The sequence below is a fragment of the Musca autumnalis genome, unplaced genomic scaffold, assembly GCF_047663935.1.
Source record: "Musca autumnalis isolate F117 unplaced genomic scaffold, ASM4766393v1 scaffold_5, whole genome shotgun sequence".
NCBI lineage: Eukaryota > Metazoa > Arthropoda > Insecta > Diptera > Muscidae > Musca > Musca autumnalis.
The window spans coordinates 193,898,212-193,920,644 of NW_027412088.1; the positions used below are offsets into that span (position 1 = coordinate 193,898,212).

At 33.8% G+C, this 22,433-nt stretch overlaps 1 protein-coding gene across 2 annotated transcripts in view; it reads right to left on the bottom strand.

Annotated features, from left to right (window-relative positions):
* Positions 1 to 22,433, bottom strand: part of LOC141387324 (pro-resilin-like) — a 99,846-nt gene that overhangs the window by 15,979 nt on the left and 61,434 nt on the right. For both annotated transcript variants that reach the window (XM_073956873.1, XM_073956874.1), the window contains exon 3: positions 8,749 to 8,862. In XM_073956873.1, the coding sequence (XP_073812974.1) occupies positions 8,749 to 8,862 (114 nt within the window). The remainder of the gene's footprint in view (positions 1 to 8,748; positions 8,863 to 22,433) is intronic.

Here is a 22,433-nt window from a genome sequence, read left to right on the forward strand (position 1 = left end):
TCGGGAGGTACCATTATATGGGGTCTATATCAAACCGTGGACCTATGTCCATAATTTTTATCGGAATAGTTTTTTTGTAAAGTGAAACCCCCGCGTCTCGAAATTCAAACAATTTGGTTGATAAGTTTAGTTCAAATATTCAAAATACCGAAACATAAAGAAGTACCGTTGCATGGGGACTATCCCAAAACGTGGACCGACCTTCCCAATTTTTTGCTCTCGACATTGTCAGTGAACTATAAGTATTTATACCAAAATTCATCTGCCAACGCCAACTCCTTTTATATTTGGCCACCATTTATTTGAACTCGCGACATAGTGCAGCGTTTTTTTTGAGGTTATGCGCCATTATCTCGGGAACTATGGACTTCCCCTTGAAAAAAGATGCAATGACGTAACGGCGGCCGCACAAACGTCCTATTACAAAAAATAACGATTCGTGAGGTGTCACTAAAATGCACTTATTTCAAATTTTGTGTGGGAGGTACCTGAAGGAGTGGACCGATATAATCCATATTCGAACTTGATGTATGCCTAGAGGTAGTATTACCATATGCAAAGTTTGGTTCAATTCGGTTACTTCCTTCGAGAGTTATCGTGCGCACAAGTTTTGCGACAATTTTTGAGCATTTGTGGGGGAGGTACCTGAAGGAGTGGACCTATATGGCCCATCTTCGAACTTAAATCAAATCTGGACTAAATATTTCGATACCCAAAATTTGAACTGAATCGATTGATCCGTTCGAGAGTTATCGTGCGCACCAGCCAGCCAGACAGACGGACAGACGGACGGACATTGCCAGATCTACTCAAAATTGTCTGAAACGGATATCGTACAAACATACTTGGGGTCTAAAACCATTATTTCGATGAGGCACATTTTTGGTCGTATCAAAGTGTAAATACCCTCTTTAGCCTAAAGGCTGAGGGTATAATTAACGACTCAAAATCCACAAAAAATCCACTTTTAAAATTAATTAAAAATTCTTTACTAAAAATTTGTTTAAAAAATTCAAGACTAAAAATGTTTTAAAAAATTTTCGACTTAACATTCATTAAATTTATTAAAAAATTCATTAAAAATCCACTACTAAAAGTTTGATAAAAAATATATCCAGGACTAAAATCCGTTAAAAATCAAGGACTACAAATCTATTAAAAAATCCGATACTAAAAATTAATTTAAAAATCTACGACTAAAAATTTATTTTAGAAAATCAACGACTAAAAATTCATTAAAAATCCACAATTAAAAATTTATTAAAAAAAATCCACGATTAAAAATTTTTTAAAAAAATCCAAGCCTAAAAATTTGTTAAAAAATCCACTACTAAAATTTATTAAAAATCCACACAAAAATTGCGCAATGGTTATCTAAAAAGTGAAATTCACTGCTAAAGTCTTCTTCAAATTCTTTTAAAAACTGTTATAATTCTGAAATAGAAGATTCTGTTTTAGGTTCTTCTATGTAAATAGCATATGTTTTGAAGTTTAAGTTGAAAACGTATTAAGTTGAAAACGTATTCCTACATTTACGACTTTAGAAAAAACCCTCTTACGGACCACCATCTCTTTCTCCACATGTATTTCTTTGTTTCATCTTTAACTCCATGAACTGTTTAGTTTGCTTCCACCTATTACTTCAAGCTGAGCCAAATAATGCCAAGTTAATGTCGACAATAAGCATAATGGCCGTGGTGATGATGATGCTAGCTGGTGGTAAGCAAATGCTGCTGTTGGTTGGTTGGTTACTCTACTGATGATTATTATTTGCTTTTTATTATAACGTTTTCGTTTGCTTTTTTACAACTGTAAGTAATTTAATATTTGTTTCTACCCAATTGTCTTTAGTTGGACTTAACACTCAGTAGGTGAGATAGCCAAGCAAGCAACCATCCAACCCTCCCAACAATCATTTCGGTGTCATTCCCTACTTTAAGTTACCTTTTCATGTGGTTCTTGTTCACAAAAAACTACCGTTACAAATTCACTTTTCATTCCATTAACCTATTCACTGCAAGAAAAAAAAACCTTACCGAAAGAGGTGGTCCAGCCATGGCTGGCTGGCTGACTGACTCGCTACCTTCCTGCCTTCCTTTTTCTGTCTGAATGCAACACAACAAAATGTTTTGTTATGTGGTTTCCTCACCTTCTCTGTTGCTTTTGCTGGCTGGCTGATGCTACTGCCACTGTTGTTGTTGTTTTTGATTTACCCAAAGAGATGAGTAGTTTTGTATAAATGTTACGTTTTCTATGGGGCATTGTAATTCACTCAACTTCAGCATTCAGTTGTTGCTGTGTGGAATCAGTCAAATATAAATACAATAGCCTTTAGGTTACTGACTTCCCCACAACAGAGTAGCCGAGAGTCGTCCCAATGTAGCTATTTGCCCATCATTATGGTCATGTTATTAATATTTAAGGTTATAAGGGGGAATTTTGGAGTAAAAGGAAAACGAAATTTAATAAAAAGTGGAAGTGGTATAAAAAATGGATGGGATATGATTTTGGAAAAAAAAACTGAATTGGAGTCGAATATTTCATTAAGGAAGAGTCAAGATCAGTCACTTAAAAATCAATAAAAATCCTTAATTATAATTTTGCTCTAGTCCTCAAATAATTAAAAAAAAATCATTAAAAATTCCAAGGTTATTGTCTTGCAATAATCCTCTAAAATATTATTAAAAGGAGATTAAGGAGTTCTTCCCTGAAAATTCTATTCAACCCACCCTTTTCTCCATAAGCATTACTTTTGTGTCTAAAACCACTGTTACATCATCTTCCACCCGGTAAATAGGTTAACAGTAGTAACTGCAAGTCAGTCGGTTTGTCGGTCGTCCATCAGTCTTCCGACAGTCAGTCACCTATTCATTCCCCGAACTTACTCAAAACCATTGTAACAACCAACTATTTCACTCAACAGCAACACTTTTGACATTTGTTTTGTGGTTATGTTGATTTGGCCACCATATTGGTTCGTTTGGTTTCTCGAAATTGGTTGGGTGTTTAACACGGTGTTCATCCAGCACCATAGTTTTGGCATTATTCACCATCTTCTTCTTCTCCTTGTTTTGCTCTTTGTAACATTTTTATAGTTATTTAAGTAATTGTTGTTATAAAATGTTACTTTATAAACGTCGACGAAGAATACAAGAAGCTATCATTTAAGTCAAACAAGTCGGGACTCAAAAATTTGTTAGGGTTTGCTGCTGTCGGTCTTTTTTTCTTATTCTTCTTTGTTTTGTAGGTTATAAGGAAGAAGTGCAATATTGATTTATGTTTATTAGGTGATAAGTAACATGCACATTCAACATTCATGAGGCGAGCAAAAGAATTGAATTATGACGGCACGAGAATTGGAAATGTTATAAATTATGCGGAAGATGTAGAGTAAAGATGGAGATGGATAGAAGGTGGAAAAGATATCGTGATTGTGGGTATAAATCATACTAGTTTTTGTATAAGTTATGGGTTACAGTTTTCATTGGTTTAATTATTATTTATTTTATGTTAAAAACACCACGACAATGATCATCAGAAAATTCATGAAAATTCCACGATTATAGCCCTGCAGTGGCCATCTAAAAATTTGTCAAAATTTACGCTATATCCCTGTAATTAATGGTCTCCCATAATTTCATTAAAAAGTCCCCGACCATAGCTCTGCAATGGTCGTCTAATGTGAATATGTATGAATATAGCCCTACAATAAATATTCATTAAAATACTCACTACTATAGCCCTGCAACGTCCATCAAAAATGCATTAAAAACTGCACGACTATAGCCATCTAAATATTTACTATAGACCTCAAATGGTCGCTTCAAAACTCATAAAAAATCCTCTACTAAAAATTAAAAATCCTAGAGGAAAAATTCATTACAAAATCATCTACTAAAATTTATAAAAAAGTCCATGACTAAAATTCATTAAAAAATTTGCGACTAAGATTTTATTAAAAATTCGTAAAAAAAATCCACTACTAAAAATCATAAAAAAATCCATGGCTAAAATTCATTAAAAACTTTGCGAATAAGATTTTATTAAAAATTCTTAAAAAACTCGACTACTAAAACTGTATTAAAAGATTCGTAAAAATCGGCTACTAAAATTTATTAAAAACCCACGACTAAAAATTCATAAAAAATCCACGACTAAAAATTCACTACCAAAAATTCATAAAAAAATCGATGGCTTAAATTCATTAAAAAATCCACGACTTTTTATTTTTTTTTAATTTACTAAAAATCCATGAATATACATATGCCTCCAATGGCCATTTTAAAATTCATAAAAAATCCGCGACTATACACCTCCAATGGTCGCCTCAAAACTCATTAAAAAATTATCGACAAAAAATCATTTAAAAAACCACTACTAAAAATTCATAAAATAATCCATGACTCAAAATTAATTTAGAAGTCCACGACAAAAAGTTCGTTAAAAAATCCACGACTCAAAATTAATTTAGAAGTCCACGACATAAAATTCGTTAAAAAATCCACGACTAAAATTTATAAAAAATCTAAAAATTCATTAAAAAATCCACGACTAAAGACATCCAATGGTCACCTCAAAACTCATTAAAAAAATCCTCGACAAAAAAATCAATAAAAAATCCACTACCAACAATTTATAAAATAATCCACGACTAAAAATTAATTTAAAAATCCACGACTAAAAATTCGTTAAAAAATCCACAATTAAAAATTCATAAAAAATTTACGACTTTTTATTATTTCTAAATTAATTAAAATCCACGATTAAAAATTCATTAAAAATATACGACTAAAACTATTTAAAAAATCCACGACTAAAAGTTCATCAAAAAATCCAAGAGGAAAAATTCATTACAAAATCATCTACTAAAATTCATAAAAAAATCCATTACTAAAATTCAATAAAAACTTTGCGACTAAGATTTTATTGAAAAATTCGTAAAAATCGACAACGACAAATTTATTAAAAAATGCACGACTAAAAATTCATAAAAAATTCATGACTAGAAATTCATAAAAAATCCACAAAAAAAATTCATAAAAAATCTACGACTTAAATTCATTAAAAAATGCACGATTTTTATTTTTTAATTCAATAAAAATAGAGGATTAACAATTTGTTTAGACCTCCAATGGTCAAATCAAAATTTATTAAAAAATCTACGAGTATAGCCCTGCAATGACCATCTACAAATTCATAAAAAAAATCCGCGACTATAGACCTCTAATAGTCACCTCAAAACTCAACTAAAAATTCATTAAAAAATCCACTACTAATAATTAATTCAAACATCCACGACTAAAAATTAATTCAAAATCCAATCAAAAAACTAAAAATTCGTTAAAAAATCTACGACTAAAAGTTTATTAAAAAATCCACGACTAAAAGTTGATTAAAAAATCCGATAGGAAAAATTCATTACAAAATTCTCTACCAAAACTCATAAAAAATCCACGACTAAAAAATCAGAAAATCCACAACCAAAAATTCATAAAAAATCTACGACTTTTTAATAAAAATCCACTATTTAAAAATCATTAAAAATATAGGACTAACAATTTATTTAGAACACCAATGGTCAGCTCAAAACTCAATATAAAATCCACAAAATTATCTACTAAAATTCATAAAAAAATCCATGACTAAAATTTATTAAAAACTTTGCGACTAAGATTTTATTGAAAAATTCGTAAAAAATCGACTACGAAAAATTTATTAAAAAACCCTCCACTAAAAATCCCACCACTAGAAATTTATAAAAAATCCACAACCAAAAATTCCAAAAAAATCTACGACCTAAATTTATTTAAAAAATCCACGACTTTTTATTTTGTTGTAATTCATTAAAAGTATAGGACTAACAATTTTTTTGGACCTCCAATTGTAACATCAAAAATTATTAAAAAATCAAGACTAAAGCCATGCAAAGGCCATCTAAAAATTCATTAAAAAATTCGCGACTATAGACCTCCAATGGTCACCTCAAAACTCATTCAAAAATCCTCAACTAAAAATTCATTAAAAAAATCCACGACTAAAAATTCTTTAAAAAATCCACGACTATAAGTTCATTAAAAAAATCCGATAGGAAAAATTCATTACAAAAGTCTACGACTTTTTTTCTAATTCATTAAAAATCCTCGATTAAAAAGTCATTAAAAATATAGGACTAACAATTTATTTAGAACTCCAATGGTCAGCTCAAAACTCAATATACCTCGACAAAAAATTCATTAAAAAATCCACTACAAAAAATTCATAAAATAATCCACCACAAAAATTCATTTAAAAATCCACGACTAAAAATTTGTTAAAAAATCCCCGACTTAAAGTTCATTAAAAAATCCGATAGGAAAAAATGATTATAAAATTCTCTACTAAAATTCGTAAAAAAAAATCTACGACTTTTTAATTTTTTTAATTCATTAAAAATCCAAGATTAAAAAATCATTAAAAATATAGGACTAACAATTTATTTAGAACTCCAATGGTCAGCTCAAAACTCAATAAAAAATCCACGACTATGGACCTCCAAAGGTCAGCTCCAAACTCATTAAAAAAATCATCGAAAAAAATTCATTAAAAAATCCTCGGCAAAAAATTCATTAAAAAATCCACGTGTAAAAAAATCCACTACAGAAATAAAATAATCCACGACAAAAATTCGTTAAAAAATCCACGACTAAAAGTTCATTAAAAATCCGATAGGAAAAATTCATTACAAAATTCTCTACTAAAACGCATAAAAAAACCCACGAATAAAAATTCATAAAAAATCCATAACCAAAAATTCAAAGAAAAACTACGACTTTTTGATTTTTTTAAATTCATTAAAAATCGACTATTAAAAATTCATTAAAAATATAGGATTAACAATTTATTTAGAACTCCAATGGTCAGCTCAAAACTCAATATAAAATCCACGACTATGGACCTCCAATGGTAAGCTCCAAACTCATTAAAAATCCTCGACAAAAAATTCATTAAAAAATCCACGAGTAAAAAAAATTCATAAAAAATCCACTACTAAAAATTAATTCAAAAATCCTCGACTAAAAATTCGTTAAAAAATCCACAACTAAAAGTTCATTAAAAAATCCGATAGGAAAAAATCATTACAAAATTCTCTACTAAAACTCATAAAAAATCCACGACTAAAAATTCATAAAAAATCCATAACCAAAAATTCATAAAAAAATCTACGACTTCTTAATTTTTTTTTAAATTCATTAAAAATTCATTAAAAATATAGGACTAAAAATTTTTTTAGAACTCCAATGGTCATCTCAAAACTCAATAAAAAGTCCACGACTATAGACCTACGATGGACAGCTAAAAATTCATTAAAAAATCCACGATCCAAAATTCATAAAAAAATCGCAACTACAGCCCTGCAATGGTCATCTAAAAATTCATTTACATATTTATACCCTCAGCATTTATGCTAATGAGGGGATATACACTTTCATACGGGCAAAATGTGTCTCATCGAAATAATGGTTTTAGACCCCAAGTATGTTTGGACGAAATGTGTTTCAGACAATTTGGAGTTGATTTATCAATGTTCGTCCGTCTGTCTGGCTGGTGTGCACGATAATTCTCGAACGTATCAACCGATTCGGTCCAATATTTGGCTATCGTAATATTTTGTCCAAACTTAGTTTAAGTTCGAAGATGGGTTATATCGGTCCATTCCTTCCGGCACCTCCCCCAGAAAAGTTCGAAAATGTTCGAAGATTTTTGCGCACGATAAGAAGGAAGTAACCGATTTGGTCCATACATTGCACTTCGTGAAATTTCTACCAGACTTAGACGAGGTTTCAATATGGACTCAATCGGTGCACTCCTTCGGATAACTCCCACACAAAATTTCGGAAAAGTTCGGTTTAGGACCTGATTTTTGTTGTAGCAACTTGTATTTACTGCCCCCCCCCCATACGACGCTATAACTTTCATCAAGGGCAAGTCCATACTTCCTGAGAAAAAGCCTTAAATTTACAAAAAAACCCTTTGTCACCGTGTGTAGTGATTGGAGCGTAAGATAACTCTCGAACGGATCTGCCGATTTGGTCCAAAATGTGGCCTTCGTAATATTTTGTCCATACTAAGTTTAAGTTCGATGCCTCAATTACGACAGTACAAGTTTTTTCAGGGGCAAGTCCATACAACAAGTCCAAAACAGCCCGAAAGTTGTAAACAAACCCCTATGACACCATATGTAGTGAGTGGAGAGCACGAACCGAATACTGCGTACGTCTACACTTTAGACATTGTAATATTTCTTCGAATATTAGACATACCAACCGATTTGGTCCAAACTTTGTATCTCTAAATTTTGCCGAACCTTAGTTTATGTTCAAATTTAGGCCCTATCTGTCCAATCCTTATGGTACCACCCACACAAATGTTCAACATTTTTGTGTGGTTAAGGGTATGTTCGAGGATCATTTGGACATTTTTACAGAAGGTTTTCCTAGCGGCCCTGTTTACAGCTAGTGTTATAAAAAAGCCCTATCTATATTTATCCCCGCAAATTTTTGCGCTTTAATCTTACCCATACTTTCGTCGGTTCATACGCCCAATGTTTTGAAAACCCCTCTAAATACATAAGTTTGTTTTTGTGGGAGAAAATATTTCAATCCACACAGGCTGAGGGTACATCTCTCTCGGCAAAGCCGACTGAAACATTTTTACTTGTTTATTTTATATTTTCTACTTATTATTATATTTTTTTATTATTCTACTTACGAATGGCTTCTGTGGTCCAGGATAATCATAACCATTTTGTTTGGGCGGTAAATATTGATTTGAACCAGGTGCTATTTGGGCATAAACGCAGGCTAGACCAAAGATGGCTATACTCTGAAAATAAATAATGATAAAAGGGATGAAATTAAATACATTTTCAATAATGGAGATTTTAGGTGATATGAAGAAAGTACTTTTTGTAGGCGAATAGGTTTGAAAAAATGCAAAAAATTATTTTAAAAAGAAATCCATGTATATTAGGAATACAAGCAGAAAACATATCATGCCAGTACGTATCTCACTCAAAATGCGAAAAAAATAATTTTGTTGCATAACATTGTGGCGAATACATTTCGACAGCACGTATACGTCCAGAGGCTACTTCTAATTCTAGTATCTCCTTCACAACAGTTCAATATTTGCTTACTAAAATGTTGGACACGATAACTGTCTAAGGAAGAAACCGGTTTTGACCAAACCCTTCATATTTAATATTATATCAATTTTCAGATTTAGAATGAGAAGGCAATAAAGTAACCAGATTTCAGGAGAAAAACAGAAATATTAAATTTTTATTTTCTTTTATTTTCTATTTTCCTTTGGAAATCTGGATGCTTGATTGTCCCTTCACCTTGAAGATAGTATAGCATATGTGTTGTCGAAAGGTATACGAAGCAATGTTCCGCAATGAAATTCTCAATAATTTCTTAACGTTCAATCAATCTGGAAAAATCCATGTTATTTGTGTATAATAAACAATACGAGAAACAAATAGAATTCTCTTTTATATTGGACATTTAAGCGTATACGTGTTGTCAAAATGTATACGCCCAAATGATCTACAATAAAATATTAAATTTTTTTTATAAAGACTACTTCCTTTACGGCCTATAGAACTTGAACCTTGTTTCATAAAAGAACTTCCTTTTGCTAATATTTTTGAATAGGAAATTAGTTTGTTGGCAAGGTGATTCGCAATGGTTTATTGTGAAAGAAATACAAATACATTTGCATTTTTTGAGAAATTTCGATCAGTAAATTGGCTTGTTGGGGAGGTGATTTTCAATGGGTTGACTTGGAAATAGTTTTGGTGTAGGAAGTTTGGCATAAATTTCGATAACATGTACGAGCGCTGCACGAAAACTATCTGGCCTAGGAAACACCGCGTATTGCCAGGCGCAATTTGAATTTTTTGTTGGAAAGTTTGACAGCTTTTAGCCTAGACTTACTCAGGACAGTTTTTCGTACGACCATTTTATGTGTGGTTTTCAGTGACTTGAAAAAATCACTTTGCAAAAAAATGGAATTTACTTGTGAACATTTTCGTCCAAGAATTTTTCACAATTTTCGATGTGGATAATCATCGCAAGAGTGTATCGATCAAATTGAATCTTTGTATGTCGATAAAGGACCATCCTATAGGACAATGACAAACTGGTTCAACGAATTCAACCGTGGTTGGCACTCGCCAAAAAACAAAGGTTGTAAGGGTCGCCGTGGTAATGCGAGATCGCCATGTTAAATACCGTGAGATAGAGGAATCCTTGGGCATTTCTTCCACCAACTAACATTTGATATTGCATAAACACCTGGCCGCAAAAATGGATTTTTCACGTTAGGTCCAGCAAAATTGGACAATCGCTCAAAAAACGGCTTCTGTGAATTGGCTCAAAGAAATTGTGCATATAATAGATTGCGTTGCTTCAAACGACGTTTATAAGATCGTCACAGACGACCAATCTACGATCTATGCTTAGGAGCCTTAAACAACAGTAGGAATCGGCCGTTTGGGTCTTCGAAAGCGAGCCAAATCAAACGAAAGATGTTCATGTAAGATGCACTTCGAAGTAAAAGGTTGTCAATTTCTTGACTTGAGAAATGAGTGGTACACTATAATTTGTTTGCCTGAAGTCTCCTGAGAAATTCGAAAAACGAACAAGAGAAGACAAACCAGTCTGCATCATGACAATGTGGGCATAAATCACCATATAGCCGCATCTACAACACTCACAGCTGCAGTCTTCATCTACAAACAAATAACCCAATTTACACATCATCACATCACCACAACATCATCATCTCTACAATATATGTATACCTCAATAGTCAGGACCTCAAGGTATCCGAGTGGAGTGGCTGCCAGCGATTCAAGCCAGCGCCTCTTTGACCGAAAAAAAACATGGAATTGATGGCTCTATATGGCTGGAGAAATGAGTGGTACACTATAATTTGTTTGCCTGAAGTCTCCTGAGAAATTCGAAAAACGAACAAGAGAAGACAAATCATTCTGCATCATGACAATGTGGGCACAAATCACCATATAGCCGCCTCTACAACACACACAGCTACACTCTTCTTTTATAAGCAAATGACCCAATTTACACATCATCACAACAACAACATCATCTCTACAATATATACCTTAATAGTTAGGATGATCACAATGGACCTCAAGGTCTCTGAGTGGAGTGGCTGTCAGCATGACAGTTGCGCATCCTAAACCTAACCTATCGATTCAAGCCAGCGCCTCTTTGACCAAAAAACGTGGAATTGATGGCTCTATATGGCTTGAGAAATGAGTGGTAAATTATAATTTGTTTGCCTAAAGTCTCCTGAGAAATTCGAAAAACAAGCAAGAGAAGACAAATCATTCTGCATCATGACAATGTGGGCACAAATCACCATATAACCGCATCTACAACACACACAGCTACATTCTTCATATACAAACAAATGACCCAATTTACACATTATCACAACAACAACACCATCTCTACAATATATACCTCAATAGTCAGGATGATCACAATGGACCTGAAGGTCTCCGAATGGAGTGGCTGCCATTCTAAAAAAACGTGGAATTGATGGCTCATCCGCCGTGCAGCCTTGACTGGTGATCCAATGACTTCACTTGATTCCAGCACATCAAGAAAAAAAGGACTGGTCAACGATTATTGTTGCCTGAAGCTGTTCTAAAAGTGTTCGCCAATAGGTTTGAGCGCACGAAAAAGTGTATAAATCATGCTGGAGATTACTTAAGAAAACAATAAAACCCTTTTTTGATGGTAAATATTCGCGTTTTCATTGTTAGCCCAGATAGTTATCGTTCAGCCCTCGTATAAACCAATACAGATAATGGAAGACAAGTGAAATTACCATAGTTTAGAGTGAACAAGTGTTGCTGAAATGTACATATACGCTGCAATGTTCCAAAATAAAATTTCCAATTATTTGCTGATTTATAATATAAGGCAAAGAAAGTGAACAGATTCCCTGAAGAAACGGGAGCGTTATAATAATTGTTCCACAAACACCCCATAAGAGACAAGGGAGACTTCTCTCATATCAATGAGTGCACCCCGATGCATATTAGCTCAATGATATGGGACCTACAGTTTATCGCCGAGTCCGAATTGCGTGTCTAAGACACAACTTTTGTAGAGAAGTTTTACATGGCTGAAATACTCAGGAAATGTTGCCAACATTACTGAGGGGTATTTTGCAACCGTTGAAAAGTGTTTTGATGTTGCTTGGCCGGGGAATCGAACCCACGACCTTATGTGTACAAGGCGGGTGTGCATACCATTGCAACACAGTGGCACCCAACTGGAGCATTACGTTTTTAATTTCCTGTCTGTTATCGCTGTTAGAAGTCCGCTCATAAATGGTCATTATATACACGTTCAAGATGCGAGTCTCTCTGCAATTATTTAAAGTTTTGGTGTAAAACATTTGGCGAATACATTTGGATAGCATGTATACGCCACCATAGACAATGTGGAGACAAAGGAACAGACTCCCCATTGAATATTTGAGCGTATACTTGTTGTCGATAGGTATACGCCGTAATGTCTTACAATAAAATTCTTTAGAAATTTTACAAATGTCAATGATATTCACATCTGGAAAGCGATTAGAGAGCTTACATACAGTCTTATGTTACTGCCTTTGCATATGTCTGCTTATATCTTCATATTGACCATAAAGACTACCATTTTTCACCTCATCTCTAAGTTATACCGCATCATAATTTATTACGTTATGAAGGTATCATCAAAAGACAGTCAACAATTTTATTTCCTGTAATCCTTTTCCCTCTAAAAGTTTTCCCTCACAAAGCTTTGCTCATCGCAAACATCTCTTGATTGATGAGCTTTGCATATATGCAAAATATATTTTATGGATGACAATTTAGAGAAAAAATTGTCAATTAAAAAAATGCCTAAACGTGATGGTCTATCAAACTATAACTGATGGATGGAATGGATTAAATGGTATTTGCTACTCAGCAGATTCATCATCATCATCGAGTCGTTGCCATTGTAAACGATGATATGCAATATAAAGCATTTTATTAAAAAAAATAGTTTTATTTTTGCACATTTTGCCTCTGCCAATTGACTTCCATTTAACATTCTTTAACAGCATCTCTTGATTTGCTGTTCTCAATCTAAATTATTGCCATTTACAAATGCCCTTTTAAAAGCACTGAACGTTTTTGTTTTCGTGAATTTGTATTGAATTTCAGTTGTTTTAATTTTGTTGTTGTTGTTGTTAGTTTTTTGGTGGCCAACAACAAAAGAGCAGACAAAAATTCTAATAAAAGCTTGCACCTGCAAGCGTTTTTAGCTGTGGTCACATAAATGTTACATCCTTCCGTCTCTTTGTCTAGACCCCAACCGTCCTGTCTGCCAGCCAGCCTACCTTGGTTGGTTAGTTAGTTTGTCTGCCAGGTTTTTTTGTCGTTTATTGTGTTCGATATTGTTTAGCATTGTAAATGTAGTTTGCTTATTGTTTTAGTTGTTGCTGCTGTTGTTATTTAGTTTAGCTAGACTAAGAACAACAAACAAACAACAGCATCATCGTCATCATCAACAAAAACATCATCGAATGCTGATCAGCCCCAGCCAAAATAAAAACCATTTAGTTTTTAATGTCAATTGTGATTTTAATCATTTTTTGCCGAGTTTCAGTTTTAGTTTTGTGGATATTTTTTGTTGTGTCGCTGTTTGTATTTGTTTGGTATTTGTTATTATTTGGCAAAATTTTAATGTTAGTGTAGATTGTTTCTGGAGGACTTTTTTTTTGTGGTGGAGTGTTCTTTTTTATTTTTGGTTTAGTTTAATTGGTGGGAACAATAGCGCAAGGTGCCAAAAGATAAAGTTTGTTTCTATTTTATATTTCAACATTTTTGGGGCGAGTTTTATTGACTTTTTCCTAAAACAAAGTGAAAAAGGTTGAATTTTGTGTCGAAAAGGTTATGTTTGATTGTTATTTTATTAATTGGTACAAAGATAAGAGGTCTTGGAAAATTATGAAAATTTTTGGAAGCCTGAGAATGTTAAAAGTTAAAAAAAATTCTAACAAGATTGAAAATAAAGGATGGGAATTAATTCGATTCTCCTGCTCTTCCATAATAATAAAAGAATATTTATTATTTCATTGCTGATAATAAAAAGTATAAGAAATGATTCCTTTCACTTTGGAAATCTGTCGTATGCGTGTTGCCGAAATGTATACGCCCTAATGGGCTTGAAATAATATTGTCCGTAATTTGCCAAAAAGATCGTTTGTCTTTAAAGTCCTGCAAAGTCTGCTCTTGTATAAGGAATACATTTCACAATTTTTGTAAGCCTAATGATGGTTTAATTATCTATGATATTTCTTGTGGGAGGTGAAGAAGACCTCCTGAAATCTGTCGTATGCGTGTTGTCGAAATGTATACGCCCTAATGTGCTTGAAATAAAATTCTCAGTAATTGGAAAATTTTTCCAATAAGATCGTGTGTCTTTGAAGTCCTGCAAAGTCTGCTCTAGTAAAAGGAATACATTTCGTAATTTCTGTAAGTCTAATGATGGTTTAATTATCTATGATATTTCTTGTGGGAGTTGAAGAAAAATGCCACTAGTTGAGATATATTAAAACATCTTTATAAAACTTCTTCATTCCATAATATTTCCGTTATATTTGAAACATATTTATATTAAGTAATGCGATTTGATGGCATATTGGAGCCTCCTCTTGCCTTCGAACATATATTTTGACAACACGTACAAATAGGTAATGAGAAGGAAGTTGAAGCGACTCGGCTTATTATAGTATATCGGAACGTATAAGTATTGTCGAAAGGTATACGCCGCCATGTTATTTATACAATGTGAAGGTAAAGAGAATGATAAGAGGGGCAATGTAAAGGCAAAGGACTTCTAACCAAATAGCTGAACGTATACGTGTTGTCGCAATGTATACGCCACAATGGTCGTTTAATAATTCTCGAAAATGTCCAAAGAAAGTGACTATATTTCCTGATGAATAAAAAAGGTATATTCGATTATTATTATTCTGTCTTCTATTACCTTTCGAAGCTGGTCACTAAATTTGCTTTGCACTATATATTAAAAATTTTCTAGAATTTTCAATGAATGAACTTGAACTTGAACTAATTTACAAAGCCTTCGTTATCTCCTATATAACTTGAAACTTTGTTAGAAAGCTGTATATTTGGAGGGATGCAAGAAAATTCGAATGTTAAATTCTTATTGATAATCTGAACGAATACGTGTTGTCGAAATGTATACGCCGCAATGTTCTTTTAAGAAAATCTACAAATTTTCAATAATTAATTACAAATGTTCAATTATTAAATATTTTATAGAATTTTCAATGAAACCCCACAACTTGAACTCATCAACAAAGCCTTCGTTATCTCCTATATAACTTGAACCTTCGTTAGAAAGCTGTATATTTGGAGGGATACATGACAATTCGAATGTAAAGGCAGTACCCCGAATTCTTATTGATAATCTGAACGAATGCGTGTTGTCGAAATGTATACGCCGCAAGGTTCTTTTAATAAAATGTACAAATTTTCAATAATATTTCCAATTTTCCAGGAAAAAAGAAGAACTTTTCGGTTTTTGATGGGCAACATAAATTTTTATATAGACAAGAGAATACCTTTAAGATCCTCTATGGACAACTGGAGACCTATTGAGGTGTGGTATAAATAACAGATGAACCCAATGGAAGACTATGAAGATGAACCCAATAGTCTTCCATAGACTACAGAAGACCTCAATGGTCTTCTATAGAGTACAAAGACCTCAATGGTCCTCTATAGACTACAGAAGACGTCAATGGGCTTATGAAATCTTCTATACCCAACAGAAGATCCCTGGAGGTCGTATATAGACAACAGAAAAATGCTTGGGGTGTTTTGTAGGCAATATGAGGCTTCTTAGCATGGCTTTTTACAACATAAATCCATTTGAGGCATTTTGTAGACAACATGTCCTCTTCAGGTCTTCTATAGGCAACATGAGACCTGCTGAGGTATTCCTTAGACAACATAAGACCTCTTGAGGGCTTTTATAAACACCAGGAGGCCAACTGAGGCATTTTATAGACAACAGAAGACTTTTTTAGGTCTTCTATATATAACAGGAGATACACTGAGGTCTTTTGTAGAATACAGAAGATTACTTGAAGCCTTCCGTAGATATCAAATGATCCTTTGAAGTCTTCTGTAGACAACAGAAGACCTGCTGAAGCCTTTCTTAGACAACATAAGACCTCTTTAGGGCTTTTATAAACACCAGGAGGCCAACTGAGGTATTTTAAAGACAACAGAAGACTTTTTGAGGTCTTCTATGTACAACAGGATATACACTGAGGTCTTTTATAGAATACAGAAGGTTATTTGAAGCCTTCCGTAGATATCAAATGATCCTTTGAAGTCTTTTGTAGACAACAGAAGACCTCTTGAAGTCTCATACAGAGAACAGGAGATTCAATGAGGCCTTCTATAGACTGCAGAAGACTTTTTGAGGTTATCTGTAGCAACAGATTGGGTTTTCTCTAAACAGCAAATATACTTTAAAGTCTTCTGTGGACAACTAAAGATCTCTTGAGGTCTTTTATAGACATTATCAGATTAACTGAAGTCAACAGAAGTCTTCTATAGACAACAGGAGATCCTTTGAGATCGTTTCTAGACATCAGAATATCTATTGAGGTCATTTATATGCAACTTTTTGAGGTCTTCTATAGACTGAAGACAACAGAAGTATTTTAAAGTCTTCTATAGACAACAGGAGATCCACTGAGGCCTTCTTTAGTCAACAGAAGACTACTTCAGTTCTTTTATAAGCAACAGTAGATCAATTGAAGTCTTCTATAGACAACAGAAGGTTTTTTGAGGTCATCTATAAATAACAGGCGATCCACTGAGGCTTTCTATAGACAACAGGAGATCTACTGAAGCCTTCTTTACACAACAGAAGACGTTGAGGGCTTTTATAGACAACAAGGGACAGACTGAGGTCTTCTACAGGCAACAGGAAATACACTGAGGTCTTCTATAGACTACAGGTGTGTCGCAGACAACAGCAGACCTCTTAAAGCCATTTTAATCAAGAGAATACCTTTTGACGTCTTTTATAGACAACATCAGACCAACTGAGGTCTTCTAAAGACAACAGAAGACTTTTTGGGGTATTCTGTAGGCATCAAATCCTATGAAGTCTTAACAAACAACAAACGACCTCTTGAGGTGTTCTAAAAACAACAGAAGACTTATTGAGATCTTTTAAAGACAACCGATGACATATTGAGGTGTTCTGTTGACAACAGAAGAGCACTTGGGGTCTAACATAGTCAACAAAAGACCTCTTGAAGTCTTGCATATACAAAAGGACACCTTTTGAGGTCTTCCTTAGACAATTAAACACCTCTTGAGGTCTATTAAAGGCCACAGAAGATCACTTGATGTCCTCTTTAGCAACAAAATACCTTTTGGGGGTTTTATATGGCCAGCCTAAGACCTATTAAGGATTTTTCTAGACAACAGAAGACCTCTGTGCCCTTGAGGAGATCTCTCGAAGTCTCATATAGTCAATATAAGGTGTATTTTGTGTCATCCATAGACAACAGAAAACATTTTGTGTTTTTCTGTAGACCTCTTGAAGTTTTCTTTAGACAACAGGAAGCCCATTCCATGGATAACAAAATACTATTGAGGTTTTTTACAGACAACAGAAGATATCTTAAGTCTTCTATAGACAACTGAACACTCCTTATGATTTTCGATAGACAACATGAGACCTCTTGAAGTCTTTCATAGGCAACAGGAGACCTCTTGATGTTTTCTATAGACCACAGGAGACTTCCTGAGGTATTATTTATACAACATGAGGGATATGGAGCTTCTGCAGACAACAAAAGAGTATTTTCTGTAGACAATAGAAAATCTCATGATGTCTTCTGTAGATAAAATAAGACTTTTAGACAACATAAATATTTTAAAAATGTTCGTTTTCTCAAACACCAGTGCGTATACATGCTGCCGATAATAATACGCCCCCAAAAATTTAATGAGTTGGCCGGGTTCTGTTTTAATGTTTGATGTCCTCCTTAAAAACAAAAGATCTTTTGGGGTTTTGTAGAGACAACCTAAAACCTCGTACGGTCTTTTGTAGACAACCTAGGACATCTCAAGGCCTGTTATAGACAACAGAAGACCTATGTGGCTTTCAAGAAATCTCTTGAGACACTTTGTGTTTTTCGTTAGACAACAGCAGACCTCTTGAAATCTTTTATATGCAACAAGAGACCTCCTGTGGTCTTCTATATACAACATGAGTGCTATGGAGCTCTTTTACAGATAGCAGAGTACTTCTTTCTGTAGACAACAGAATATGCCATGGGGTCTTCTATAGACAAAAGTAGGAGTTGGCGGGGTTCCGTTTTAATATTTGATGTCCTCTTTAACAACAAAATATCTTTTGGGGTTTTCTAGAGGCAACCTAAGACCTCTTAAGGGGTTTTATAGGCAACCTAAGACCTCTTGATTTCTTTTATAGACAACCTAGGACCTCTTATGTTCTGTTATAGACAACAGAAGACCTCCGTTTCTTCCAGGAATTCTCTTCAGACACTTTGTGTTTTTCGTTAGACAACAGCAGACCAGGGCGTATACATGCTGTCGATACTAATACGCCCAAAAATTTAATAAGTTGGCGGGGCTCAATTTTAATATTTGATGCCCCACTTAACAACAAAAGATCTTTTGGTGTTTTCTAAAGACAGCCTAAGACCTCTTAAAGTCTTTTAAAGGCAATCTGAGATCTCTTAAGGTCTTTTATAGACAATCTAGGACCTCTTAAGTTCTGTTATAGACAACAGAAGACCTCTGTGGCTTTCAGGAAATGTCTCGAGATACTTTGTGTTTTTTCGTTAGACAACAGCAGACTTCTTGAAATCTTTTATATGCAACAAGATATCTCCTGTGGTCTTCTATATACAACAGGAGTGCTATAGAGCTCTTTTACAGATAGCAGATAACTTCTTTCTGAAGAAAATGGAAAACGTCATGAGGTCTTCTATAGACAAAAGAAGGTTTCTAAGGTCTTCGGAAACATTTCCAATTTGTCGTTCTTTTGTACACCAGGGCGTATACATGCTGTCGATAATAATACGCCCCCTAAAATATAATAAGTGGGACAATCATTGTATCAGGTGGGCTATCTGAAGGATAAAAGTTTCCCTTACATCTTTGTGATATTGGACTTTAAAAAATCACACCATATAAAATTATATTTAGTAATTTTATTACTTTTAGGACTTTTATTAACCGAAATGTTTTTATTTTTTAATAATGGAGATCGAAAATATGTATGTATGTATATACATATATTATATTTTTAATTAACATCATATTGTGGACATCCTCCAAACTAATGATGACAGTTTTACAATCCCCGTCCATATAGCAAATCTTCGAAAATTAAGCTACAAAGGCAATTAGCTTAAAAGGCAAATTTTATGGCCATATAAAGTCACATAAAAAGAATTCACATAAATCACACCTTAAAACACGTAGCAAGTAGACGAAGAAGTTGTAGATGATGAAGACAACCACAAAACATCTGTTGCTCTTAAGAAAATTTTCAGAAAAAAAACAAATAATAAATAAAAAAATCACCATTAAATTATTAAACTTCACATTCAAAGTTCGTTTAGACTGCCTCAGCATTTTCAGTCATAAATAAGTAAGAAAAGTTTAAGCTGAAGAAGAGTTGTCTTTTGTTGTTGTTTTTTTGGAAAAATTATTAACCAAAACCATAATGGTGATGGTGTGAGTTAAAACAATTTTTTATATGCCATGAATGTTAACATGGTTAGGCGAGTAACGCGTGGATGATGTGAATGCGCCTCGATTGGCTACAAACCTTTTTTAGACGCAACACACCAGCGTTCAGAAAACAAAAGACAACCAGAAAAGGGGAGGAAGCTTAACAACTGCTGACAATAAACACCAAGAGATAAGCTGCTGTACAATGCATATTATTCAAAAGACAACGTAGAAGAAGAAGGTGAAGGAGAAGTAGAAGCGTTTTACTTCCAGTAGTTTATGTTAACTGATGATGACGTCTTTTGGTTTAAAAAAATAACAGAAAACACAACAACACGAATGGCATGTCAGTTAGTCAGCCAGTCAGCCAGCCTACCAGAAAGGAGTGATGAAGACAGCAGCAACAACAACAAAAACAACAGTTAAAGAACATAATAAAGATGTTTATCTCTGTGGAAATGTTAAAATAATAATAAATATGACTGTTTCGGTTTGTAAGTTAAGAGGATTGTTGTTGCTGGTGGTGTTGCTTACAACAAAAATTGTTTAGTGGCTGTTGGCATTTTTTGTTTGTTTTATTGGTATTGTAAAAATAGCAAAGAATTTTTGTAGGTAATTAAAATCTTGAGAATGGTAATATGATAGACTAGATTTTAAATATAACAGTTGTGGGAAACAAAATATTTGGAAAATAAGGAGGACCACTCTTACGCTCCCCCTATCTCTTTGAATGGCTAAGCCTCGAAAATACTCTTTGGCTTTGAAGGAATACAGAAGTAGAACGTAGGACATTCTGAACTATAAAATATGTTTCTCGGAATTCTTGCAGCTAGTTTTCCTTTAAGACACCCCAAATTTTCTTATGTAATATTTTGAAAGCCAATTGCCTTTATCTTAACATAACCTCTTCTTTAAATCTTCATTTAAATATTTTTAATTGAAATTAATGTTATGTAAAATGTATTTTGATCTCATCAGATAAGTCATATTTTGTGAGACAACCTTTTATGGTCTTTATTTGAATTCGACATGTTTGAATTATCAAGGGGATCTCCTTGCCATTGACTGGCCACTACATGCAATGATTTAACGGTAATTTTACAGTAGCCAGCCAATTAAAATGATTGATTATGGCCAATGATATCATAAATTTTATAGCTTCCAACAATCAAAGTAGTTTTATTAGTGTTTTGTTAGGTTAGATTTTTAAATGTTAATGAGGACCATAAACAGCAGCTGCAGTGGTCATTTATTATTATGGGAATTCGTAAAGTTCATAAAAAATATTTATGGAAATAAATGAGTTCGTATTGTAAGGCTTTTTTTGTTTGAAATCTACACAACTATGAGCAGCATGGAATTTATTGAAAATTTAGTAGCAAACATTCACATAATACGGCATAAAGCATAAAATCTGATATGGATGGCATTCTTAAGACCTTCTATAGACAACAGGACATCTTGATGGCTTCCATACAAAAAATGACTTTAAGAAGTCCATAAGACATCTATACAAAACAAGAGACTCTTAAGGATTCAATAAGGATACCACATGAGCTTTTTAAAAGGTAACGCAAACATCTTCAGGCCTTTTTTGTAGACCACATAAGGTTTTCTAAGCAAAAAGGGAACTCTGTAGGTCCTCTGTAGAAACAAGAAGACCCCTTGAAGTCTTCTGAAGATAACATGACACTTTTGCTGGTTTCCTATAGACAACTTGAGCTATTATATTGACACCGAGAGATCTCTACAAGTTTTCTGTAGACAGAAGGCCACCTGAGGAGGAAATCTCATAAGGGATTCTATAGATAAAATAAAACCTCTTGAGGCAAAAGAAAACAACTTGAGCTTTATTATGGAAAACAGAACCCCACTACAGGACTTCTATAGATAACATAAGACCTCTACATGTTACAGAGGGCATTTGAGGTCTTGTGTAGAAAAGAGCAGAGTTAATGAGGTCTTTTATAGACAACAGAAGATCTGTTCGGTCATTTTTGTAGACAATCGACGGCCTCTTAAGGTATTCTATGGAAAACTGGGGATCTCTTGGGAACCTCTATTGGAAAAATAATACCCTTTGGGGTCTTCTGAAAACACGAAGGGTACCTCTATTGGAAAAATAATACCCTTTGGGGTCTTCTGAAAACACGAAGAGAACTTTTGTGGTATCCTATAAACAACAGAAGACAACCTCAGCCCTACTACTGACAACTAGAGATCTGTCTAGGTCTTATTTACATATGTAATAGAATATATTTGGAGATATTCTGCAGATAACAGGATGCAACTTGAGGTCTTTTACAGAAAACTGGAGACCTCTCCAGGTCTGCTAAAGACATCATGAGACCACTCCAGGTTTTCAACAGACAGCAGAAAACCTCTAAAAGTCTTCTACAGACAAGAGAATACCTCTAAGGGTCTTCTGTAGGTAACAGGAGGCCACTTTAGAGGTCTTCTACAGACAAGAGAATATCTCTAGAGGTCTTCTGTAGGTAACAGGATGTCAATTAAACTGTTCTGTAGACAAGACGAGCCCTCACGCGGTCTTCTG